This window comes from Nelumbo lutea, chromosome 3, assembly GCF_056320005.1.
Source record: "Nelumbo lutea isolate HS-2025 chromosome 3, American lotus-T2T, whole genome shotgun sequence".
NCBI lineage: Eukaryota > Viridiplantae > Streptophyta > Magnoliopsida > Proteales > Nelumbonaceae > Nelumbo > Nelumbo lutea.
In genome coordinates, this window is record NC_142686.1 from 6,041,549 (window position 1) to 6,067,966 (window position 26,418).

General features: G+C 45.5%; 1 protein-coding gene across 1 annotated transcript in view; it reads left to right on the top strand.

Moving 5' to 3' along the window:
* The first annotated feature begins 1,021 nt into the window (after window positions 1-1,021).
* The window catches only part of LOC148862574 (AUGMIN subunit 6-like), a 44,074-nt gene continuing 18,677 nt past the window's right edge, over window positions 1,022-26,418 (top strand). Inside the window, exons 1-4 of the mRNA XM_088974402.1 lie at window positions 1,022-1,377; window positions 1,476-1,532; window positions 1,636-1,730; window positions 2,636-2,786. Of these exons, the coding sequence (XP_088830528.1) occupies window positions 1,162-1,377; window positions 1,476-1,532; window positions 1,636-1,730; window positions 2,636-2,786 (519 nt within the window). The 5' untranslated portion in view covers window positions 1,022-1,161. The remainder of the gene's footprint in view (window positions 1,378-1,475; window positions 1,533-1,635; window positions 1,731-2,635; window positions 2,787-26,418) is intronic.

Below are 26,418 nucleotides of genomic sequence, written 5' to 3' on the forward strand. Positions count from 1 at the left end.
AAGTGAAATCGCCACTGGCCTTTGTCGTGGCCTTTATTTGCTAGGGCTACGCAAGTAACCGTTGCAGAGTACTACCCAATCAGATGAGAGACATGACCCGGAAAGGACAGACATGCTACCTCCTATCGAGAGACGTGGGCGCAGTCTGTTGGGCTAGCAGGGACTGTGTTGTTAGTCAAGAGACGTGGTGTAGTCTGACGGGTACGGTCTCGTGAAATAAGAAGCTTCCTGAAAATGCCGCATCGCTCAATAGCGAGCTGCCTTGTAGCGAGCTCTTGGAGGTATCCTGAGGTGGTTCCGCCTGAGGTTGCCTCTGTGGTAGTCCTCTTGCCTAAGTATTGGAGCGAGCTGATTCTCTCAGCCCGCGAGCTGGGATAGACTTGACTTGGAGTATTCCCTTTCAGCATACTGGGGTCCTCGAGCTCGCGCCGTAGCGAGTTGACCTGCGAGGACTTTAACAAGCTCGTTACTCAGTTGTAGCCAGACTGTCATGCTGAGCTGTTGCATATGTTGAGTCACGTCCACGTGTCGCTTTCTTAGGAGGTCGTGTCATATCACCCTCCATCGGTTTTATGTTTTTAGTTTTTATCATAAATAACCATTTTTTTAAAAGTTCAAACAAAACACAAATAAAATATATCAACATTTAAGATATAAGTTAGGGACTTATTAATAATTACTTAAACATATGGGATCGATTCGGTTCAATATGAAAACTCAAACCGAACCGAATTATCGGTTTATTTTCTCATAGAGACAAAAACCGACCAGTGGACCAACTCGATTTGGATCGGATTTGACATTTAATGTAAACACCCCTGACATTTAGTGCGCAATCGATAATCGAAATCAAGTCCTTGTAAATTTTGACATTTGTTTATCGCTCCTTCAATTTGTTTACAGCTTTTGGCGTATTACATATCATTACAAGGTTCATTTCTAAAATAATTTATGTAAAAGGTTCTAAATGTAAAAAATGGGAATAATTTGAATTAATAATAAAATAAGGAGCTACCGTAACCTGGAGGATACCCGAAAAAAAATACAGAGGTGGGACTGTAGGAGGAACAGAGCAAGAGCGACAACAGAGAGAGAGAGAGAGAGAGAGAGAGAGAGAGAGGAACAGAAGCTTCAGATAGAAGAGGGGAGAGACACAGATTAATGATAATGGACAGAGAGAAGAAGAGGGAGGTTGAGTTAGAGAGCGCAATGTACACCAACTGTTTGTTATTAGGGCTTGATCCAGCCATCATTGGCGTAGGTGGCAATAATGGTACTCCTCGAGTAGGACTTTTCCGACATTCCAATCCGAAATTGGGCGAACAGCTTCTTTATTTCATCTTATCTTCACTAAGGGGTCCAGTTCAATCTGCAAAGGTACCACTTCTGATCCTGTAGATCTTGGCATTCCTTTTTTTTTTTATTGGTAATTTCCGTTGGATTCTTCTCGGTTTCTAAATCTCGAGATCTTGCAGGATTTCGATAAGGTTTGGCCAATCTTCGATTCTGCACAGTCGCGTGACTTTAGAAAGGTAAAATTTTCAACCGCTTATCTGTGAACCGAATTGCGAATTTAAATTTTGTTCACGCTGATTGCTTCGAATAAGTGTTTTAATTCTCCATGTTCTGCTCCAGGTCGTGCAGGGGATTATAACCGAGCTCGAATCCCAAGGGGCCCTTCCGAGAAGCAATTCAAGGGTTTCTTCACTCGCTACTTGTTGTGGGCCGAGGTTGCATTTTCTTAATTTCTTACTCCTTTTCCTTTGCCTTTTATTCGTTTAAACATTTGCTTGAATTTTCGTTTTGTCTAATATTGTCACTAATTTTCATGTTCCCTGTGGTACGCATTCCTTGGTTCTTTATGAACTGTTTATTGAAGTTTCTTGAGAAATTGTAAGCTTCGGCTGTTTAAGTATTGGCATGTTTGCGGAGCTATTTGACTCAAGTGCTTGGTGGAGGTTACTGAGTGTGATTGTTTGACTCTAATGTTTCCACCATGTGATTGTGAAGTTAACCTGACACGACACCGTCTATGAAGAGAATACTGTTTGATTGGGTGCCTGTATACCTTTAATTTAGAGGAAAAAAATTTCCTGTTCAAAACCGTTGTTTTAGTTCTTCTAATTTCAATAATTCAAGGTGGATATTGTTTTTCAAAGGCGTTGTTTGCTCAACAAGATAAGTATTTAGAGTAAGGCTTGGGAAAATTGTTGGGCATACTGCCATTATTGTACACTTGGGATTTGATAATACTAGGTAAAGATATTCATGATCTACGAGGAAGTTCCTGATAGCATTATCATCAATGGAGACCAAAGATTTCTTTCTGTTAGTACTAGTGGTCAGAGTTCAAGTGCAGCTTAATATTTTCAATTTCCTTACCTGAATCATGCATCTGTTGTCTGTCATTTTGGGTTATTTTCTTCTTTTTTTTTTTCTTATTTTTTGTATATTTCTTTCAGTTTGTCATTTTGTTTTTTATGTTATGCGAATGTATTAGTCTGTATATATGTGTCTCTATTTTTAATTTCTTCAGCATTATGGCCATAGGTCATCCATGTCCTTAGATTTTGCAATGCATGTTCAAAAACTGAGTCACTAGAACTGAGAAATATGTTTCATATTGTGACTACAGATTTGTTGAACTTCTATGGCAACTTTCTTTGCATGCTTTGCGGGAGGTCCATAGAAGAACATTTGTGTCTGATGTAGCTTCCAATCCATTGCCTACTTCTTTGACAGATGTAGCATTTTCACATGCAGCCACGTTACTTCCAGTGACCAAGGTATTTTTGATTATTTTTTCCTAGCTTGTTGCTTAATGGGTTGTGTTTTTTTCTTAAAATAAGATCCCATGACCTTTAGGGTATTGGTTTTAGTTATTTGTCTATTATCATTTTTTTCTTGAGTAGGTCTACTCTTGATCTACATAAAGTATAACTTGTCTATTAGGTTTATGTTCATATGGAGTATTTGGTGTTCCTCTCATGAATATCTTAAATATATTAGGAACTTGGGTTGTGGTAATGAAAAGGGATATTGTAAATTGTTTTTTAATTTCTTGACTTTTGTAGTCCATTATATCACAAGTGTTCTAATCCTCCCTGGCAGTCCATTATATCATAATGGTGGGGAACTTGTCTTGTTGGGTCTAGATCTGGAAGGAAATCAAGCCGGGGGTGAGTTATAGGGGGTGGAGTGAGGGGGCTTGGGATGAGAGGGGAGGGGGAAAAGAGGAGGAGAAAAAAGGGGGGGGGGGGATCAGAGATGAATAATACAGTGGTTCTGTTGGTGGAAGAAGAAGGAAGCTCGAGCAAGGGAAGGTCATCGAAAACGAGGAAGATGGAGGGGAAGACGATGGGAGACGGGCAGTCAGATGATAAAGTGACACCTTCAAACCCGTGGAAGGAGACGGAATTTTCAACCCCACTTGTGAACCATTAGATGGTAGACTAGCCTCATGATGGAGCGAAAAAGGAGATTCAACTTTCAAAGTCTAACAAAAAGCGGGAAGGGCTCTCGAAGAGTTGGTTTAAAGAGGCTCTTCTGGAATGCCTGGTAGAGTTAAACATGGTGTTAGATTGAAGTATGTCAAGTCCTGGAGGGGGCTGAGAAATAGTGAAAACAAGGGGCTCGAAGGGAATTTTGAGGGGTATTTTTGGAAGTTGGGGGTGGTTAGAGTTTGGGAGTTGACTGCTCCAATTTAGTGCGGGGTTGAGAGGGGTTGAGTGGAGATCGAGCGAGACTGGACCCAGAGCAGACCGCCTCAGGTGGGATGGACTGGGGGCCTACCTCACTTGGCAGGCCTAAGTTGCCTTTTAGCTCTGGCCCAGCTACTTGTTTTGCAAGAGGAGTGTGGAGGGGCTTGATGCTAGAGTCAAGTAAGGAAACCTGACATTGTTGGTTTGAACCAAGCGTTATCTCCTTAGCTACAATGGGAATCTTAGCCAGATCCTTCGCCTGCAACGCCGATAGGAACCCTATCAGAATGTGCTCCAGAGCAGGCTTCCCAATTCAATCAATTATTGGAGGTGACGGAAGTCACATTGTTGGCGATGGGTAGGGACAAAGTAAGTGTTGTTCACAAGGAGTTCACCACTGCGGAAGGCAATTCACAAGTATGCACACTAGGGGAGGGGAGGGAAGGGGAAGGAGGAAGGTTGGGGGAGACGATAGGGTCTTCTAAGGACGATTTAAAGAGCAGAGAAAGAGGGAGTTAAAGGGAAGGGGGTGGAAGGTTCTTCAGCCTGGGTGAATTCGAAGCTCTTGGGCCTGGGGAGATTTCTTGGGATTTCAATAGTGGCATGGAGGAGGAAACAATTAATTATTTGGAATTTATTGAGAGGAGGTGGATGGAAGAGAAAGGTAAAGCAAATGTGAAGAAAGGGGGAAATGGGTTGAAGAAAAATAGGGAAATGTTGAAATTGGTGTGGGGGTTGAACGACACAGTTGGGAAGGGGGAAGGGGCATCAAGGGGAGGGGGGAAAAAGCTGTAGTTGAGGGGGGAGCAGGGGGTGGTGTTCTTGGGTTTTAATGGACTTGTCTCTTTTATCTTGGAATGTTCGGGGCTTGTGCGTTGGGCATAGGAGAATGGTGGTGCATAACTTATTGAGCAAGTGGAAATCATATGTGGTATTCATCCCAGAATCAAAGTTGGAAGCAATAGTTGCTGGGTTGGTAAGAAGTTTTTGGGGTCAAGGTCAGGTGTGGTGGGTAAGTAAGCTTGCTAGGGGCAGTACAGAAGGTATGTTAGTTTTATGGGACCGGTCTAAATGTAAACTAATTTTCTCTCATTTCGGTGAATCTATAGTCTCGGTGGTTTTGGATGTGGAGGGGGGCTCTGAAGCCTTTTTACTAATGTATGGTCCTACGGATAGTGAGGAGAGGGAGAGGTTGTGGGAGGATCTGTTAGTAGCTAGAGGTAATTCTAACCTGCCTTGGGTCATTGGAGGAGACTTCAATGTATTGAGGTTTTTGGTGGAAAATATGGTGGTGCTCAGAGATTGAGGGATATTAGAAGATTTGCTGATTTTGTGAATCAATTTGGGCTCATGGATCTGCCTCTCTTGGGGGCTCATTATACCTGGACAAACAATCAAGAATCCCCAATTCTGGTAAAACTTGACAATTTTTAGTATTCCCAGGTTAGGAAGAGGCTTTCCAGCAAGTAAAACAAGTGGCTCTTCCTTGACCTATTTCGGATCATTCTCCAATTCAGTTGTTATGTGGTAATTTGGTAAATCAGGTGAGAAGCAAAACCCCCATTCAAGATGGAAAATGCTTGGTTTGAAGAGAAAGAGTTGGTTCCTCTACTTATGTCGAAATGGACAGAATTCCGAATGGAGGGCACCAGCTCCTTCATAATGGCTAAAAAGGTCAAAGGAATCAAAGAAGTGCTGAAAGCATGATTTTCAAGGAAAGGCTGAAGTTGAAAAGAGGAAATGCTTAGAGTTAATAAAAGATCTGGATTCAGTTGAAGAATTGGGATCTCTTGGAGAGGAAGAGAGGAGGGAAAGACTCTCGACTAAAGTGGCTTTGGATTCTATAGCATACAAGGAGGAGTTAAAGTGGCAGCAAAGAGATAAGGTTAAGTGGCTCAAAGTGGGGGATAAGAATTCTAGCTTCTTTCACAGAATGGCCAATGCAAGGAAAAGAGTAAATCAAATTGAGAGACTTGAATGGCGAGGGCAAGTGGGTGAAAACTGGGTAGAAATGAAACACATTGCCACTTGTTTCTTTTCGGAGTTATTCGAAGAAACTTGGGCAAGGAAAGCCAAGGTTCAAAGTATCGACACGTATCGGCCAATATGTATCGTGCCAGTGGCTTCCCGAATCCCGATACGCTCCTACAGGGGTTGTATTGGGCCAACCACTGGTTCAGAGGGTAGCCGGGCCTTAAACTGGCCCCTCTGGACCGATTTCAAAAAAAAAAGTAAAACATAAAAAAGCACCGAAATAGGCCAATACATCCTACTGGCGTATTGGCTCGTGTCGATATTTAGAACCTCGAGGAGAGCTTTGCTAGAAAACCTTAATTTCAAGAGACTTTCCGTGGATCAGCAAAGGAATCTGCACAGAAAGTGAAATATGCTCGTGTCGATATTTAGAACCTCGAGGAGAGCTTTGCTAGAAAACCTTAATTTCAAGAGACTTTCCGTGGATCAGCAAAGGAATCTGCACAGAAAGTGAAATATGGCAGGTGATAAAAAATTTGGGAACTGAGAAATCTCTAGGGCTGGGTGGTTTAACTAACATATTCTATAAGCAGTGTTGGGAGGGGGTGAAAGGGGACTTGCTGAAGGTGTTCCAAGACTTCCACCAAAGTGTTTCTTTGGATAGAAGTTTGAACAACAACCTTTATCTCCCTTATACCTAAGGTGGAGGGTGCAACCAATATCAAAGATTTCAGACCAATCAGTCTGTTGAATAGTTTCTACAGAATGCTATCTGATGGAGCGCGATCCGGCCGGTCTTAGCTGTCTGCGGCCTTGCTTCCGAACGGGGTAGCAGGGAACCTGAAACGGAGGAGATGGGGAAGCTCCGGGGGGAACCCGGTGTAGAGGCTCCGAAATTCAAGTTAGAATCCTTCAAAAGCAAGGTAATACCAGATAGCGCAAAGTTTGCATACCCCCGTTGTCGGGGGGCAGGGGGATCTTATAATCACTTCGTTCACTCGTCCCAGGGCCCTTGTCAGGTCAGGTATGATTACCCTTGTGCTTGTCAATTCGACCGTCGTCCTTTCTGCTGAGACAGAACCGTCACTGCCTAACCGTCTATCTAACTGGAGATGGCGGTGTCAGTGGCGGTGGCAGGTGGCCGTTTAGGGTGCTGCCGCCAAACATCAGATCCCAAGTCAGTCAGGCGCGGCGTCCTCGGGCACGAACTTCCTTAGTGTCAGGCGTGGGACGACTTGTTTGGTTTTGGTGCCAGGTGATGCGAAGTGCTGAGCGAGGCGGTCTTGAGCTCGGAGGTATCTGTAGGGCAGGTCAGTTCGGCGAAGTGTATCCTGAGCTGTTACAAGGTGGGTCAGTTCGGCGAAGTGTATCCCGAGTTGTTACAAGGTCAGTTCGGCGAAGTGTATCCCGAGCTGTTACAAGGTGGGTCAGTTCGGCGAAGTGTATCCCGAGCTGTTACAAGGTGGGTCAGTTCGGCGAAGTGTAACCCGAGCTGTTACAAGGTCAGTTCGGCGAAGTGTAACCCGAGCTGTTACAAGGTTAGTTCAGTGAAGTGTAACCCGAGCTGTTACAAGGTGGGTCAGTTCGGCGAAGTGTAACCCGAGTTGTTACAAGGTCAGTTCGGCGAAGTGTAACCCGAGCTGTTACAAGGTCAGTTCAGCGAAGTGTAACCCGAGCTGTTACAAGGTCAGTTCGGCGAAGTGTATCCCGAGCTGTTACAAGGTGGGTCAGTTAGGTGAAGTGTATCCCGAGCTGTTACAAAGGGTGAGTTTGGGCCCCCGGTAGGGAGTTCAGTCCGCTCGTGTCCCCTTGTTCCCGCCTAGGCTTGGCCCCTTTTGCCGAGTTGTTGTTTCTGCCACGTGTCACGTAATAGAGAGGTCGGGCCAAATCTTCCTTCATCAATTGCCCCCCACTCCTTGCGCCGGGGGTCTTGCCATGGTGCGGGGAGTTTCGCGAGGTAACAGTTGGATTTTTCCCGTCCTTCGAACCTTCACTGCGCGAGTTGCTTTTGCTAGGGTTCTTTCGGTTTCCGAGAAGGCTGGAAACGTGCTTACTCAAGAACGCTGGTGGTTGTGACCGCGCGATTTAAATTTCAAACCAATTCGCGCCGCTGGGACGTGACAGGGGGTCATTTCAAAAAGGCGCGCCGCTGCTGTACGTGCGCGGGCGACTGTCAGGGAGACGTGTGGTGCGTCAGTTTCGGAAAGACGCGTGTCGAAGCGACGTCGGTTTCAAAAAGACGTGCGCTGACGTTTCGCTTTTTTCGGAAAGACGTGCGCCAATCACGTCTCGACCTTAAGGGATGTGTGGTCAGTAAGAACATGGGCCGTCGGATCGTCTTCGGTCTGCACGGTCGATTCTTGGTTACTGTAGCTATAAATAGTGGGGGACCCCGGTCGGTTTGTCACTTTTGCGGTTTGTCTACTGAGTTCGCGTCCAACATTTCAGCTCGCGTCCAAGTCTTTTCCAGCTCGCGTCAAGGCTGGTTATGCAGTCTTCACGGTTCTCTGGCTTGTTCTTCAAACTTTCCAGTGAGTACTTTCCTGAATCCGTCTTTTCCCCAATGTCTGGCTTTGATAGCTCAGACGATTCTTCGAGTAGGGCCGACGTAGGTTCCACCAATCGAGCCGTGTCCCCCGACTGCCTCAGTGATCCTGAGGTGGAGCTTGAGGACTATGAACCAGTAGGCCGAGTCGCTTCGGGCAGTTTGGCGTCCACCTCCCGCCGAGGTCGGATGCTAGACAGGTTTGGTCCTTCGACCATGACGCCTAAGGGGCTTCAATCCATACTTGTCTTACAATCTTCCTGGGGGGTACACATATTTTATTCCTTCGGGTAGCTTTCCTTGGGAACACGGTCCTGACGAGATCGTGATTTTTCGAGAGCAGCTCGCTGCGAGGTTGCGACTTCCTTTCCATCCCCTCCTTGTCAAAGTCATAAACCACTCGGTGTCACCATTGGCTAGCTTCATCCGAACTCTACTCGGAACCTGGTGGGGATAGTTTCCCTTTTTTGCGAGCAGAACTTCCCCTTGGACTTAGAGATATTCTCCTCTATCTTGATGCTCAAGAGACAGGCGGGTTCTCTTCCTGGGGGGAGACGGGCGTATTACCTTTCTCCTCGCCAGGGTTTTAAGCTTCTGCACAATCTTCCTAATAAGGTCCCGGCGTGGAAGCGGGACTACTTCGGCGTGCGAAGTGCACAAGGATGGCCCTTTCAGACCGGGTGGGGTGAGGCCGCTCCCGATTTAGGCGTGACTCTCGATAAAGAGACGGTGAAGGGCCTCCGGCAATGGGCACGGCAAGGCTTAAAGTGCCACCACTACTTAACGGAGGCCAAGCTTATTGCAGCCGGCCTGAGTTCGGGTAGGTTTCTAGCTATGCGGTTCTTGCTTGCTCTGTTCTTTTCGTTTTTTCTGATGTCGAACTCGTTTCTACAGGTGTCATGGACGCGGAGAGAACTCGTGGGGGGCGTTTGTTCCAAGGTATGAAGAGGAGGAAGCGGGTCGCCAAGCGAACTCGTACCGAGCTGCCCCTGGATGAGGAGCCCCAAGTTCCAGACCATACGCCGGAGGATCTGCCCAGGGAGCCCGAAGTGACTCCACTGGTGCACGAAACTGCCGGGGCACCTTACGTTGAGACCACTCATACGGGCGCTCCCGCATACTCAAGTGCTCTTGCTCACTCCGGGTCTGCTCATACGCGGGCTGGGCCCTCAGGCTCGGGAGCTCAAGGGGAGTTTAGGAGCGTGTTGATGCCGAACTACGCTCTTCAGAAGAGTAGGGACGCTACTTTCCCTGAGGAGGTCGCGGCGTGGACCGATCTTCCCTTGAATCAGGTTGCATGCCGCGCCGTAACACATGCCATGGTGGTAAGTTAGATTCCGTCTTCCTTTTTTATTCTGTTGCTTCTGCTGTTATTTGCTCACTTGTTTCTTTTGGTAGGTGAATTCTTCAATTCATGCCTTGGCGGCCCAAGTGGAGAGGAGCTCGCGACAGGCGCGAGCTGCTGAGGCCGCCGCTCATGCTGCTGAAGAAGCTTTCCGTGCTGCAGAGGCAAATACCCGGGCTACTGAGGCGGCTGTTTACGCTGTTGAAGAGGCTGCTCGCGTCGCGATGGCCAGGCAGGCGAGGTCTCAGCGTGACGCCGAGGCCATGGGGGTAGTTGTCAAGCATATGGCGGACTTGAAGTTGGATTTGCAGCATCGAGTCGAATATCTTCAAGAGGACATCAGGGAGAGAACACATATTTTTTCCCAAGGCATTGAAGACGCCAAGAAGAAGGCAGTTGAAGACTACATTGCCTCTCCGCGTTTTGACGATCTGATGGTGGATTCTTACAGGAGGGGGTTCAAGTTGAGCCGGTGGATGATCCGGAATACGTACCCCGACCTCGATGTAAGTGCCATATCCACTTCGCGTATAACTCAGGAGATGGCAATGCTGCCGATGGCGAGCCGGATTCTGAAGGAGAGGTAGGGCCTTCGGGTGTTGTTGAAGTGCCTTTCGATGGCGAAAAAGTGGCTTCGGGCATGTAAATTTTTTTTTAGTCCTTTCTGATGGCCAATGTACTGTTTCTTGCAATGGATTGTCTTTTTCCCCGTGTTCTTCTTCCCCGAACTGATTCTTTGTTTGCCACTTTGTCCGGGTTATTAAATTTCCGCGGTGTGTTCTGCCCCAAACTGATTCTTTGCTTGTCTACGCTGAAGTTCTTCTTGGCTTGCATCGTGGCACATAGGACCTGATTTCGTCCACTTCGCTTGGTGGTTTATAGGTAGTATCGCCTTAAGTTCACGATGTTCCACGCTCGAGGTACTCGTTTGCCTTCCAAGGTTTCGAGTTTGTACGCCCCCCCCCCCCGAGCGCTCTTTTTACTTTATAGGGCCCTTCCCAATTAGGTCCAAGCTTGCCCATGCCGGGTTCGGGCACCATAATCTTAAGAAGGACCAGGTCGCCGATTAGGAAGCTTCGTTGCTTTACTCTGCTATTGTAGTAGCGAGCTACCTGCTGCTGGTATGTCGCTGTTCGGATGTGCGCGAGGTTCCTTACCTCGTCCAGTAGGTCTAGGTTGGTACGTAACTCGTCTCCGTTCGTCCGATTGTCGTATGTTTTCTAATCGCAATGTTGGTATTTCGATTTCCGCCGGGATCACTGCTTCAGTGCCGTAGGTGAGGTTGAAGGGGGTTTCTCTCGTGGCTGTTTTTTCGGTAGTTCGGTGAGCCCATAAGACACTTGGTAGCTCTTCGGCCCACAATCCCTTAGCTCGATCCAGACGTGCTTTCAGTCCGCGCAGGATGGCTCTGTTCATTACTTCCGTCTGACCGTTTGCCTGCGGGTGCGCGACTGACGTGAAATTTTGTCGAATCCCCATGTTCTGGCACCACTCTTGGAACTTGATATCCTTGAACTGTTTGCCGCTGTCGGAGATTAGTACCCGAGGTAACCCGAACCGACATACTATGTTCTTCCAAAAGAAGTTCTGTATGTTTCGAGCCGTAACAGTTGCCAGAGGTTCGGCTTCTATCCACTTCGTAAAGTAATCTATTGCAACAACTAAGATTTTTCTTCCACCTGTTGCTGGTGGGAATGGCCCTAGGAGGTCGATGCCCCATTGTGCAAAGGGCCACGGGTTGGCGAGGTATTTGTGGTCGGAGGCAGGTTGATGGTGGATATTGGCGTGCTTCTGACACTTGTCGCATTTTTTGACGAGCTCGATAGTTTCTGCCTTCATCGTTGGCCAGTAGTATCCTTGTTGAAGTGATTTTTGGGCGAATGCTCTGGCCCTAAGTGTCCGCCGCACAGTCCTTCATGAGTGTCGCGGAGTACGAACTCGGCTTCGGCAGGTCGCAGGCAACGCAAGTAGGGGAGCGAGTATGACCGTCGGTATAACCGTTCGTCTATTATGACGTATTTGGCTGCCTGGCGCTGCACCCTCTTGGTCGCATTGCGTTCTGCAGGGAGGGTTCCGTCTATCAAGAAGCTCGCAAGTGGATCGATCCAGCTCGGTTCTGCCTCCAAGACGGGAGCGACCTCCTCTGTCCCCCCGAGAATACTAGGTCGAGGTAAGTCCTCTATGTACACAGTTCTCATATTGTTGTGACTTGTACTGGCTAACCGAGACAGGGTGTCGGCTTCAGTGTTTTCTGACCTCGGGATTTGCCTGATGATGTGTGACTGGAAGTTGAGCAGGGCTTCTTTTACTTTGGCCAAATATGCGATCATGGAGAGATCGCGTGCTTTGTACTCGCCGGTAACTTGATTCACCACAAGCTGAGAATCGCTGCAGATGACCAAGTGTTTTGCCTTTACCTTTCGCGCTAGGTCCAGCCTGGCGATCAGTGCTTCGTACTCTGCCTCGTTGTTGGATGCCGCGAACTCAAAGCGTAGTGCGTATTCTAATTTTGTGCCACCCGGGCCGCACAAGACTATTCCAGCTCCGCTGCCTTGCCGGTTCGAGGAACCATCCACGTGAAGGATCCAGGGCTCCTCATCCCAGTTCGCGCTTCGCCTGACCAGGAGAGATGCCACGCTGGGTGCTACTTCACGGGGTTCGGACTCTATGGGCTCGGGATCTCCGGGTCCGCCCGAATTGGGGGCCTCGGGCTCGACCTGTGGGGCTTCTGAAGGGTTGAGAGATCCATCACATGGACGCCCAAAGATTGCGGAATAAGGGGCGAATTTCAAAAATTTTTCTCTCCCTTCAACTGGGAATCACATTCCCTGTTTGGAAAATCACATTTTCAAGGATAAATCTTGAACCTTAAACTGAACCAGATCTGAACCAAAAGGAATGGGAGAGAATGATACCTGATACGGAGAAGCAATATCTCCCAACGAAGGTGTTCACGCCCAAGGAAGGATCCAAAGACTGCTCCCACTGAAGATGGCGCAGTGCAGGATGGAGCAGAATCAGCAGTGTTCTTCCCCAAGAACTCTGTCCTTCGCAAGAAACAACAGGATGGAACGTGAGCACAGCTTCCTTTTCAATCGTTTCTCAAAAAATTGATGTCAAGATCCAATCTTGACTTCTCCCACAGTTGGAGATCGAACTGGCAAACAGGGCGGCAAGAGCAGGGAGGCGGCAAGAGAGTATTCGCAGGTTGCAGAATTCTCTCTTCTTGATTTCAGCACTAAAGAGGATCTGATGTATTTCTTGTTCTCTCTCTCAAGGCTGCCGCCCCCTCCTTCTTTTTGTTAACTTGAAAAGATCAGCTCCTAATCCCATTAGGAGGTGCTTATCTAAATCATATTTGGATCAGCATTCTCTTCTAGTGATAAGGATAAACCCTTATCTTATCTGCAGATTAGATTAGCTTTATCCTAATCTTATTAGGAGGTTTCTAGATCTGAATCACATTCAGATCTGGACTCTCTGAGTGGATAGGATCAAGACCCTATCCTAACTGCTAATCCATCTCAGAATTCGCCCCTTTAATTAACTAAATTAATAGCCCAGTTCGAAATGGGCTTTAGGCCCATTAAGCTTATGTGCTCACTTAACCTTCATAACTGCTGCCCAGTTGGGCTTCCTTGTATGGCGTGGGACCCAAGCATTGATCTACACATCAGCCACATGGGTTCGGCCCAGCCATTGTTACAAGGCCTGGTCGAATACACTGTTAAGATAGTGCACCCCCTGAAACCCATCGAATGGGCTCTATGGGCCCAACACTTACCCTAAGTGGTCCCTGGGCCAAGCCACCTTGTAACACCCAGGGACTGTGGGCAGATGCAAAATTAGCCCATCAGGTATTATCCTCAATGGTCTTACACTTAACCTCTCAGCCCATAATGATCATACACTGCCCGACAAGAGAGGACCTCTCCCTCGGCTGCAAGGAACAGTGTTGCACTCTCCACTTATATGGATCCCGGGAATTAAAACCCTTTTGCAAACATTTTATAAACCATAATATATATACTTTTATATCTCATATAAAATATACTTTGCAAAACAAATCTCAACGGTTGAAATCGGCTGCCGGCAGTCTTGGTTTCCAACAGTGAGAGTGCATCCCTGATCATTACCTTTGTCCGACAAAGGGGCTGATCCTGTCACTATGATCACCCACTCAGATGAATTCTCGGATTGTCCCAACATACCCAGGTTTTGACCCCCGCTAAGGATCTCACTGAATGGTACATCAAAGACAGCCCGATCCGACACCTAGTGCAGTATCATAATCGAGTCTAGGGGTCGGGTGTAATTTTCCAGTTTTGCCCATCAATCTCCAAGGTCCAGGGCAATACTGGAAATCTGGTCCAGTTCAAAGATTCAATTAATCCCACACTGTATGTGCCTAGGGTCTCACCCCAGTAGCTGAGACAAGCCACCCCAACCGACTTGGTGGCACCACAGTGTCAGCCTCGTCAAGATAGGTCTCCCCAGATCGACCCACTGGCTGTGAACATTCTAAACTAACACGAGTCTCAATAAGTGTCCAGTTTAAGGGTATTACACAGAAACATATCAAGGGAACATGAATCAAATATGTACTTTTATTCATTTACAATAAACTCATAAAGTACATAAATTTTGATTGAAGCTAAGGGCATACAAAACTGTCTAACAGCTTCGTGGCTGAAAGTGCACTCGGCGATAAAATCTACCAACGCTTGGGCCTTGATAGCGGTTCTCGGTTTGTACTGGAGGTCGTACTCGCTGAGTTCGATGGCCCATTTCGTCAGTCGACCGGAAACCTCGGGTTTGAGTAAAACTTGTCTAAGAGGTTTGTCAGTTAGGACGATGACGGTGTTAGCCTAGAAGTACGGGCGGAGTTTACGAGCTGCTATTACTAGGGCATATGCTAGTTTTTCTATCTCTGGGTACCTTGCCTCTGCTCCCTGCAAAATTTTACTAACATAATATATGGGTCGTTGGACCCGGTCTGTTTCCTTTATTAGTACCGAATTGACCGCCTCGTCGCTCGCCGAGAGGTACAGTTCTAAGACCTCGCCCACCTTGGGCCGGGCTAAGGTTGGCACACTAGCGAGGTAACCTTTTAGTTCGTCGAACGCGAACTGGCAGTCCTGGGTCCACTCGAACCCTTTGCCTCTGACTGCCTTGAAGAAGGGTAGGCAACGGTCTACTGACTTAGACAAGAAGCGGCTATGCGGCCGTTTAGCCTCTGAACCTCTTTTACTTTCCAAGGTGGTTTTATATCTAGAATGGCTTTTATTTTGTCCGGGTTCGCCTCAATACCGTGTCGATTGACAATGTAGCCTAGGAACTTGCCCGAGGTGACGCCGAAGACACACTTGTTGGGATTCAACTTCATGCTAAACTGACGTAGGATTTGGAAGACAGAATCCAAGTCTTGTATTAACTCTTGTGAAAACTGAGTCTTGACGACCATGTCGTCTACATAGCACTCTATCTTCGTACCAATCAGGGGCCGAAATAGCTTATTTACAAGCCTTTGGAAAGTTGCCCTGGCATTTTTTAGTCCGAAAAGCATGACTTTGTAGTGGTGGCACTTTAATCCTTGTCGTGCCCATTGCCGGAGACCCTTCACCGTCTCTTTATCAAGAGTTACGCCCAAATCGGGAGCGACCTCACCCCACCCGGTCTGAAAGGGCCATCCTTGTGCACTTCGCACGCCGAAGTAGTCGCTTCCAAGCCGAGACCTTATTAGGAAGATCGTGCAGAAGCTTGAAACTCTGGCGAGGAGTAAGGTAATACGCCCGTCTCCCCCCTGGAAGAGAACCCGCCTGTCTCTTGAGCATCAAGATAGAGGAGAATATCTCTAAGTCTAAGGGAAAGTTCTGCTCGCAAAAAAGGGAAATTGTCCCCACCAGGTTCCGAATAGAGTTCGGATGAAGCTGGCCAATGGTGACACCGAAGTGGTTTATGACTTCGACGAGAAGGGGATGGAAAGGAAGTCGCAACCCTGCAGCAAGCTGCTCTCGAAAAATCACGATCTCGTCGGGACCGTGTTCCCAAGGAAAGCTACCCGAAGGAATAAAATATGTGTACCCCCCAGGAAGATTGTAAGATAGAAGTATGGATTGAAGCTCCTCAGGCGTCATGGTCGAAGGGCCAAACCGGTCTAGCATCCGACCTCGGCGGGAGGTAGACGCCAAACTGCCCGAAGCGACTCGACATGCTGGTTCGTAGTCCTCAAACTCCACCTCAGGATCACTGAGGCAGTCGGGGGACACGGCTCGGTTGGTGGAACCTACATCGGCCCTACTCGAAGAATCGTCTGAGCTATCAAAGCTAGACATTGGGGAAAAGATGAATTCAAGAAAGTACTCACCGGAAGGTTTGAAGAAATACCAAAGAACCGTGAACTGTATAACCAGCCTTGACGCGAGCTGAAGGGTTGGACGCGAACTCAGTAGACAAACCGCAGAAGTGACAAACAACGAGGGTCCCCCACTATTTATATCCACAGTAACCAAGAATCGACCGTGCAGACCGAAGACGATCCGACGGCCCACGTTCTTACCGACCGCACAACCATTAAGGTCGAGACGTGACGGGCGCACGTCTTTCCGAGAAAAGCGAAACGTCAGCGCGTCTTTTTGAAACCGACGTCGCTTCGACACGCGTCTTTTCGAAACTGACGCGCCGCACGTCTCCCTGACAGTTGACTGCGCACGTACAGCAGTGGCGTGCCTTTTTGAAATGACCCGCTGTCACGTCCCAGTGGCGCGAGTTGGTTTGAAATTTAAAACGCGCGGTCACAACCACCAGCGTTCTTGAGTAAGCACGTTTCCAGCCTTCTCAGAAACCGAAAGAGCCCTAGCAAAAGCGTCTCGTATAGTGAAGGTTTGAAGGACGGGACAAATCCACCAGCTACCTCGCGAAAACTCCCCGCACCATGGCAAGACCCTCGGCGCAAGGAGTGGGGGGCAATTGATGAAGGAAGATTTGGCTCGACCTCTTTATTATGTGACACGTGGCAGAAACGACAGCTCGGCAAAAGGGGCCAAGCCTAGGCTTGAACAAGGGCACACTTCGCCGAACTGACCCACCTTGTAACAGCTCGGGATGGACTTCGCCGAACTGCCACCTTGTAACAGCTCGGGATACACTTTGCCGAACTGACCCACCTTGTAACAGCTCGGGATAGACTTCGCCGAACTACCACCTTGTAACAGCTCGGGATAGACTTCGCCGAACTACCACCTTGTAATAGCTCGGGATAGACTTCGCCGAACTACCACATTGTAACAGCTCGGGATACACTTCGCCGAACTGACCCACCTTGTAACAGCTCGGGATACACTTCGCCGAACTGACCCACCTTGCTTTTGAAGGATTCTAACTTGAGCTTCGGAGCCTCTACACCGGGTTCCCCCCGGAGCTTTCCCATCTCTTCCGTTTCAGGTTCCCTGCTACCCCGTTCGGAAGCAAGGTAGCGGACAGCTAAGACCAGCCGGATCGCGCTCCATCAGGTACTATTGCTTGGAGCCCTTCTTTTAGAAGGCCATTCCAAGATTGGTAAGTTGAGCAAGTTTCAGAACTCTTGGAATTGCTGTTCTGGCAGTCCATAGACTTGTCGGCTGATTCTTGGAGCTGGAAACACAGTGCTGATGGTTTTTTCTCTGTTAGCTCATTTGCTGGGGTTCTGAATGAAGGTAGTCAGTTAAAAGTTCCGGCTGAGAAAATTTGGAACCCAACCGATCCCTGAAAAGTGAATGCTTTGGTATGGGCGGCTGTTCTGTAAAGATGTCTTACTAAAGAATCTCTTGGCAGGAGAGGTGTTCAGATTCAGGACCTGCCGTGTGTTCTGTGTGGTCAAGTGGATGAAGACTGCAACCATTTGTTCATTCACCGTTCTGTTACGGCTGCTATCTGGAGTCACTTTCTGTCGGGCCTGGGGCTTCACTAGTGTATGCCAAACTCTGTTTTGGATCTGCTATGGAGTGGGAGCTTCAGGGTGTGTCCAAGCTGGCTAGGTGTATTTGGAATGTCCTGCTTGCAGCCATTTTCTGCACAGTCTGGGCTGAAAGAAATAGGATGATCTTCCAAAATAAAGTTAATGAATTAGATTGCTTGATCTCCTTTGATTTTGGCAAGCTCATTTCATGGGTTGCTGCAGCCAAGGGTCTTCAAAACTCAGTCCTCAGCTCTCAGTTGAGATTTTGGGATCTTCTTGAGTTATGATGTAATGCAGTATGATCTAGTGTGGTTGGCTCCTTGTCTTTGGGACTTCTGTTGTAATTTGCTGTTCTATTAATAAAATTTTACTTTATCTTTTCTCAAAAAAAAAAAAAAAAAACAAAAAAAAACTCCCCGGCAGTCCAAGAGAATCTCAAGCTGAATTTAGCAGCCAAAGAATTGTTTAATATGACAATGTCCATATCTGTAGAGAAATTAACCAAGCGGCTGCCCTGGTGGCCTCATTTTGTAGTTTTGTAGATGAAGGCATACTACTGTGAACTGATTCTCTTGCCAGCAATGAGCAATCTAGCTTACATGGTTGATAGAGATGCAGCTAGTTGTACATATTACAGATTGAATTTTCTTTTAATTGAGGGATTCTGGTCATTGTGGGACTGTGATCTCAATAAGCCCCTATTTTCAACCATTATGGCTGATTTTGACCAGCCTTGTGACATGGATGCTTTTTGATATTAAGATTCACTAAAAAGAAAAACTATTAATGCTTTGTCATGATATGGATGTGACATATGGAAGAATGTGACTCTTAGGTTGGTTGAAGAAGGTATTGATTGACTATAATAGGGTTTAGATATGATTTTAGGAATAAAAGGGCATTTGATGGCAGCTGAAGTTGCTGAACTGAATGACTTATTTCTTTGTCGTTTGGTGTTTAACATAGTTAAATAATAAAATATTCAAGCGCATAATAATAACCCCAACTTCAGATTCAGTCATTAAGGAGCTCACAATCTCCTTAAAATCCTTTTCACTAAAAAACAAAGCAACAAGTCATTCAGTTCAGCCACATCAGCTGTTTATGACAGCCCCTAGAAGATGGGAGCTGTTGGGGTTGGAAAGGTTTTAGGACAAATTGTCGAGAACTGCATATTTTCTATAGGATTATGAAAATACAGAATATTCAAAACTAAGTGTAGGGATGAAACTTTTTTAACGAAACTTGGTATTGGGTAAGGTGATTTCAAGGGAAACTAGAACATGTTTCCGAAAAGGACAAAAAGGTTCTATTGTATGAGAAATTTGCAATTCCATAAAACTAGGAGGTAGAAGGTAGGGGTAGATAAATTAGGTGGAAACGAAGATTATAGGAATGTAGAAGGATTAGGGAATGCAAGAAAGAGAACTATAATAAAGGAGGAAAACCTAGAAATAATTATCATCCAGTAATCTAAGTTGGTAGACTTTGATAACAGGTGAGCTAGAAGCTTGTGGAGGGCTAGGGGAATTAGTTGTCTAGTTGGGCAATAAGTACCTCATGGGGTTCCTTGGGAGGCATAGTGACCTTGTGGAGAGATGAGATCATGGAGAGAATTGAAGAACTTATGGGTAAATTACCAATGCACATTATGTTTAGACAAGTGGCTTATGGCTTTGAGTGGGTGTTGACATATATTTATGGTCCTAATAGATACAGAGAGGAATGAGATGTGGGAAGAGCTAGGAGACATTAGAGGACTTTGGGATGGACCATGGTGTATAGGTGGGGATTTTAATGTAATTAGATTCATCGAGGAGACAATTATTCAAGACAAAGAATTAGTACAAGTATGAGGAAGTTTAATGAGTTCATCAATAACTATGAGCTTAAAGAGTTGATTCTCCTACATAATAACTTCACTTGGTCCAACCTTCAGGTAGTTCCAATTTGCTCAAAGCTAGACAAATTCTTATTTACTATAGATTGGGAGGAACGTTGGAAAGATTTAATCTCTAGAGCCATACCTAGGGTAACTTCTAATCATTGGCCAATTTCCATTAGTAAGGAGGAGTTAAGTTCTAGAGGGCCAATCTCGTTTAGATTTGAGAAAATGTGGTCATGTCACTCTGGATTTGTAGAGAAAGTAAAGGATTAGTGGAATGAAAGTAATCCCAGGGTTAATTGGGAGGGAATGAAGTTCCATTAGAAGCTGCAAGAATTAACAACAAAAAATCAAGAAATGGAACCTTCAACAATTTGGGAGGATAGAAGAAAGGATTGAGGATTTGGATGCTAAGGAGAGGGGACTTTTAAGGAAAGAGATAAAAATCCATACACAAATGGGTCAGGGAAGGGGATAGAAATATGAATTTCTTTCATGCCTTGGCAAATGGGAGAAGAAAGAAAATTTTCATCTCTAAGTTTGTGACTGGTGATGTAACACTAACTCATATAATGAGATAGCTGGGGCATTTGAGGATCATTTCAAGTCTATTTATAGAAGACCCTTGAATGACAAAATAAGGTTAGAAGGGTTGGATTGGCCTAAGTTATCCGAGGACCTTAATTTATAGCTTGAAAGGAATTTTGAGGTGGGGGAAATAAAGGAAGCAATCTTTTCTATGGATAGGTCCAAAGCACTTGGTTCAAATGGATTTATGAAGGCTTTTTATCAGGAATGTTGGGACATACACAAGCATGATATCCAAAGGGTGTTTAATGAATTTTGTGGGAGAGGGGTGATACATCCAGGTTTGAATTCAACTTTCATTGCTTTGGTTCCAAAAAAGAGTGGAGTAAGTTGCTTCGAGGATAAAACATAGTGCTCCCTATCATTATTTCCCCTAACTAAGGTGCCTTTGTAAGGAATAAACAAATCATTGATCAGATTTTATTGCTAATGAAAGCATGGAGGACTTGAGAAAAGTTAGAAAGAAGGGTTTGGCTTGCAAGTTGGATCTAGAAAAGGCTTATGATATGGTTGATTGGTCTTTCTTGTTAGAAGTGTTTGAAAACTTTGGATTTGGTGATAGATGGTGTAAGTGGATGAAGGGTTGTATTAGTACTTGCCATCGCCACTACTCTATTTTGGTGAATGGAAGTATGGAACTGTGGTGGGTCATTTTCCAGCCACTAGAGGAATTAGACAAGGGACCCACTCTCTCCTTTCTTTTCGCTTTAATTGTTGAAATTCTAGGTAGGCTAATTGAGAGGGCAGATTCTAGAGACTTGGTGAGGGGGTGGAGAGTGGGTAGGGATAAGGTTCCAATCACTCACTCACAATTTGTAGATGATACTATTTTGTTTTGTGAAGGAGGCAATGTCAGGTGGGTTAGGAATTTGAGGTGGTCCAATTTTTTGAGCAATTGTCAAATTTGAAAGTAAATTTTGATAAGAGTTGTGTGGTCAAGGTTAATATGGATGAAAGGGAAGTGGTAGAAAAGGGAAAACATTTTGGGTTGTGCAGTTTCTCATTGGCTGTTGAATTACTTGGGACTACAAGGGATAATCCGAGAAATAACAACTTTGGAATCCAATGGTTAACAAATTCACAAAGAAACTAGCATCTTGGAAGAAGAAATGTCTTTCTTTGGGTGGTAGGATTGCATTGAGAAAGTCCACTTTGGCCAATTTGCTTGTGTATTTCTTACCGGTGTTTAAGATACCAAGAGTAAGTAGAAGTTTGGAAAAGTTGATGAGGTATTTTCTGTTGGAACTAGGGAGAAGAAAATGGATCATAGAGTCAGTTGGGAGGTGGTCAATAGAAGTAAGAATGATGGTGGATTAGGTATAGGAAATATCCAAAAAAGAAATGAGGCTTTATTGGGAAAATGGTTATGGAGATTGATAGTGGATAGAGAGAAATTGTTGGCCAAGGTGATTCTAAGCATTCATGGGCAAGTGATTGATGGCTGGGATACAGTTGGCTAGAGCCACAAGTGCTTCTCCTTGGAAATCTATTTATGTCATTCTACCATCCTTCTTGCCTTTTATTAGGTACAATTAATTTATACTTTGGTAACCTTGTGAAAATTTGGGAGCATGTCTGGTGGGGGACTCATCTTTTTTTTTTTTGATAAATAAGAAAAACTTTAGTCATTCTTTTATCACGAGTAACCTAAGCCTCTGCCTTCACTTTTTCAATTTCCTTACTCTTAACTTTTGTAGATCCTTTTATCCTTGGAAATTGTTGTCCCTCGGTTAAGATCAGTTCAAATCCCTCTCAAATTTAGTCATTCTTCATTATTCTCCATGGTTATTCACCCTACCAAGCTTCAATACAAAGTTTCAACTAAAACCCTAAGTTTTAGAAGTTTTAGATTTTTTTCTTGCAAAGTAGGATTTTCAACCCTTTGTTCCCAAACTACTTAGAACCTCTTCATATTAAGTCACCCCTTTGCAACATTTCGTTGAATGGTTGCTGGTTTGCTGCTTACAACTCACACTTTGTGTAATCGGGATTTCAAGATTTAAGGGTTCGAATGAACAATGAACCCTTAAGCCTTGTATGGAAGTGTTTTATGGAAGTTCTTGTGGTGAGCAACCATGCCTCGTCATAGCTCTAGTGAAGTTCTTCAGAAGTTCTCTAGAAGTTTTGTTCTTGTGGTAAAGGCGTAATCTTTATGCAATGTTCCGTAGATCATATTCTAGATTCCCTCAGGGCAGGAAATGGAGATGGGAGGCAAGAAATTGGTCCCAGAAAGGGGGGGTTGATGCAAGGACCAGATCTGATGTTTCTTATAGTAAAGTGGCGGTGGCTGGTGCCTGGGCGGACTTTGGCACTACGGAGGTGAGAAAATTGGAGAATAGTTTGGTGGTGTTCACAGAAAGTCAAGCGGTCGATGTGAGGAGGGGTTTTTTGCGGAAGTGTCTTGTGGGGAGATTCCATTGGGGGGTGGAGGCTAGAGAGGTGGAAGAATGGGCGACTAGAACGTGGAGGGGGGGTGTGGGGAGTTAGGGTGAAAAAGTTGGCAGATGACTTACTCTTGTTCATTTGTCCTTCGAGAGTTGAAGCTGAATGGATTTTGCAACAGGGGCCATGGGAAATGGACAGGAATCCTCTTCTTCTGGATTGGTGGGGCGCGAGTGCGGGGTGTTTCTACTCGAAAGTTGAAGCTGAGATAGACTGGTCGAATTCCATTTGGATTAGGGTTTTTGGTCTCTTACTTTTCCTCTGGTGCCCTAGTGTGATTAAAGCTATTGGAGATGTTTGTGGGTGCTTCATTGAAACCGATGATTCCCCTTCAGAAGTTGCCACTTGTGAACGGGATAGGATGAAGTCTGTAGAAGTGAAGCTATACCGAGTAGAGTGGAGGTGGTGGCTGGCGAATCCCTATTTTCAGTTCAAATTTGGCATGAGCTCTTATTGACGGTAAGTAGATGGAAAGGGGGAGAGAGAGGAAGTAAAATTAATTAGTTGTAGGGGAAAGCGAGCTCAGATGCGCCAAAAGCTCAAATGTTGGAAGGCATGGACGAGCATCCTCAGAAGCAGAATCTTTACTTGGAAACCCAAGCTGATCCTGGTTCGCCCAGGCAGTCTCCGACGATCGGAAATGGAGAAGAAGAAGAAAGGGTGCGAATTATTTTGAAGCGTCCGATTATGAATGAGATGAAGGGTTATGATGGGCCTTCTAGAATTTGCCCCGATGTTGAAACTCGAACTTTTGAAGTAGAGGTGTTTGGGTGGGAGTTGGGTTTAAAGGAGTTGAAAAATTTAATCAAGGAATGCTTATTAGAGCTGAATGTGGCTCCCATAGAGGGTTTGGCGCCTAAGATGGGTAAGGACAATTGTCAGAGCACAACTTTTGAGTCAAGCTCGGGTCAGGCGAATTTAATAGGGGATCCGGAGGTTTTATTAGAAAATCAAATTGCCAACTATGAGCACGTGCGAACAGGTAAGGGCCAGTTAAGGGGGTCATTTAATGGGCCTGGGCCGAAAGCATTTATTGAACCCAAGACTACCCTCTGTAGAAAGGAGGTCCATAGTCCTAGATGTGGGAGGCCCATTAGCTCCAGCCCTTTCTCTAGTTCGATGGACATTGGGCGTGCACATTTGTTACAGGGGATGAAGTCAAATGACAGGGATGGCGTTCAGGAGAGTTTGGGTCAGCATCTCAGCAAGTTGCGATCTCAGTCTCCTCAACAGCAGGAAAATCCTTGCTTGGATGCACATGATCTAATAGTGGCAGAATTGGAAGATAACCTTATGGAACCAGAGCCTATCGTGGTGGTGGAGTTCACTGATATGACGACAGAGAGGGGAGAGGCTTACAGTCCGAACAATGGTGAGGAAGGGAGATAGTGGGTGATTCAGTGAAGAAGAATGGAAGTGTTCTTTAGACGAATAACCTCAGAGGTAAGAGTTCCAACTTGTTGCTTCAAGGTGACTTGTAGCCTGACAACTCGTCCTCTACTTGGGTTAGATCTAAGTTGCTGGGCTTGGGTAAATTCCTGGGTGTGTCGATGGAGGGGATGGAGGAGGAAACAACTAAGTTCTTGGAGGGGATTGAACATAGGGTCCTGTTGGAGAGAGGGAAGCTTTCGGCTAAGAAAGGGGGAACTAATTGGAAGAGGAGCAGGGAAATAATGAGGCTGACTTGGGGGCTGAATGACAAGGCGGGGTGTAGTGAGGGGATGGTGAGAGGAGGGAAAAGGTTTTGAGGTTGGTTTGGGGAGTTGCTGGCTTACTTTTATCGAATCATATGGATTTGAAAATATTATCGTGGAATGTTAGAGGCTTGTGCTTGGGTAGAAGGCGTGTTGTGGTGTGTGATTCCTTGAAGAAGTCGGGTTCGAAGCTAATTATGCTGCAAGAAACTAAACTGGAGTTTATGGATGCTTCCATTGTCAGGAGCATCTGGGGTGAAGGAGAAGTTAGGTGGAAAGCTAAATTAGCAATGGATAGTACAAGGGGCTTGGTGACTCTTTGGGATCCCTCTATTTGCAGTCTTGTTTCTGCTCATATTGGAAATTTCTCAGTTTCTTTGGTGCTGAAATTTTCTAATGATAAGATTTGTCAGGTAACAAATGTCTACAACCCTACAGATAGAAGCTGCCAGAGTGAATTTTGGGAGGAATTGGCAGGAGTAAGAGGCAATTGGTCTATCCCTTGGGTGATTGGAGGTGACTTTAATGTCTGCCTCTCTGTAGAAGAAAAGAATACAAGGGGTAGGAGATCTAGAGAGATGATCCAGTTTGCAGACTTTATTAACAGTTTTGAGCTGATGGATATTCCTCTTCAGGTTCTTGGTTGGAAGAGGCAAAGCTTACTCAAATCTTGAAGGATGTGTTGAATGGGCTGCAAGTGGAAGGTAGTGCTTCTTATATCTTGGCAAGGAAAATTAGTGCAGTTAAAGAGAAATTAAAACTTTGGAAAGAGGACTATTCCTTGAAGTCAGAAATTGAAAAGCGTGCCCTTTTGAGTATCATTGAGGAAATTGATTCTGCTGAAGAGGTTGGCTTGATTTCCGAGGAAAGTAGTAGGCTCAAGAGATCCCAAGCAAAGCTACGGTATGACAAATTAGCAGTGGAGGATGAGATTAAGTGGAGGCAGAGGGCTAAAGTGAGGTGGCTGAAAGAAGGAGACAAAAATATCCATTTTTTTTTCATAAGATGGCTAATGCTAGACTGAGAGCATCTTCTATTTCTAAACTGGAATGGGAAGGTTTGGTTGGGGTCTCTGAGGTTGATATTAAAATGGTGGCTACAAGCTTTTATAAAAAGCTCTACACAGAAACTTGGGCTTGTAGACCTTTTCCCAGAAACCTTCCTTCTAAGCAGTTAAGTGAAGACCAAAAGTTGTATATTGAGAGGCCTTTCTCGGAGGAGGAGATCAAATCTGCTATTTCTTTGATGGTGGCTGATAAGTCGCCTGGTCTGGATGGCCTTACAAATTTGTTCTACATCAAATGCTGGGATACTGTAAAGCAAGACATTATGAAGGTCTTTCAGGCTTTTCACAATAATGCCTCTCTGCGAAGAAGTTTGAATGCTACTTTCATCACGCTAATCCCAAAAATTGATGGGGCAGTGAATGTCAAAGATTTCAGGCCTATCAGCCTTCTCCACAGTTTTTATAAGATTCTGGCTAAAGTTCTTGCTGAGAGAATGAAAGGAGTGTTAGGAGATGTCATCTCTAACAATCAAAGTGCCTTTGTCCCTGGGAGGCAGATGCTTGATTGGGTTCTCATTGCTATTGAATTAATCCACTCAAGAAGAAGAGAGGGTGTTCCAGGTTTAATTTGCAAATTAGATATTGAGAAAGCTTACGATCATGTTAATTGGAGGTGCATTGATTTAGTTCTACATCATATGAACTTTGGGAAGAAATGGAGAAATTGGGTTAAAGTTTGCACATCCTCTCCCAAATTCTCAGTTCTGATTAATGGACAATCAGCAGGTTTCTTCGAAAGCTCTAGGGGGATTGAGGCAGGGGGATCATCTGTCTCCTTTGTTGTTTATCTGTGTAATGGAAATTCTCACCCTTTTTTGTAAGAGAGCAGCTGAAGATGGCAGTTGGGAAGGCTTTGCAATTTCTGAGGGGGGGAGAAAAAGTCAATCTTCTTCAGTTTGCTGATGATAACTTGTGCTTTATGGATGCTTCCCCGTCCCAGTTGGATCTCATGCTTGGTATTCTAATTTGGTTTGAAGTGGTCTCAGGGCTTAAGGTGAACTTGAACAAAAGCTCTATCATTCCAGTGGGGCATGTCTGTAATTTAGTAGAGTGTGCTGCTTTGGCCTGTAAGACTAATTTCCTTCCTGTGAAGTATTTGGCTCTCCCTTTGGGGGCTAATTGGCTCTCTCCCTCGATTTGGGATCCAGTCATTGAGAGAATGGAGAGAAAACTTTCCTCTTGGAAGGCGAAATACCTCTCCTTTGGAGGGAGGGTAACCTTGATCAAAAGTACTCTCTCAAA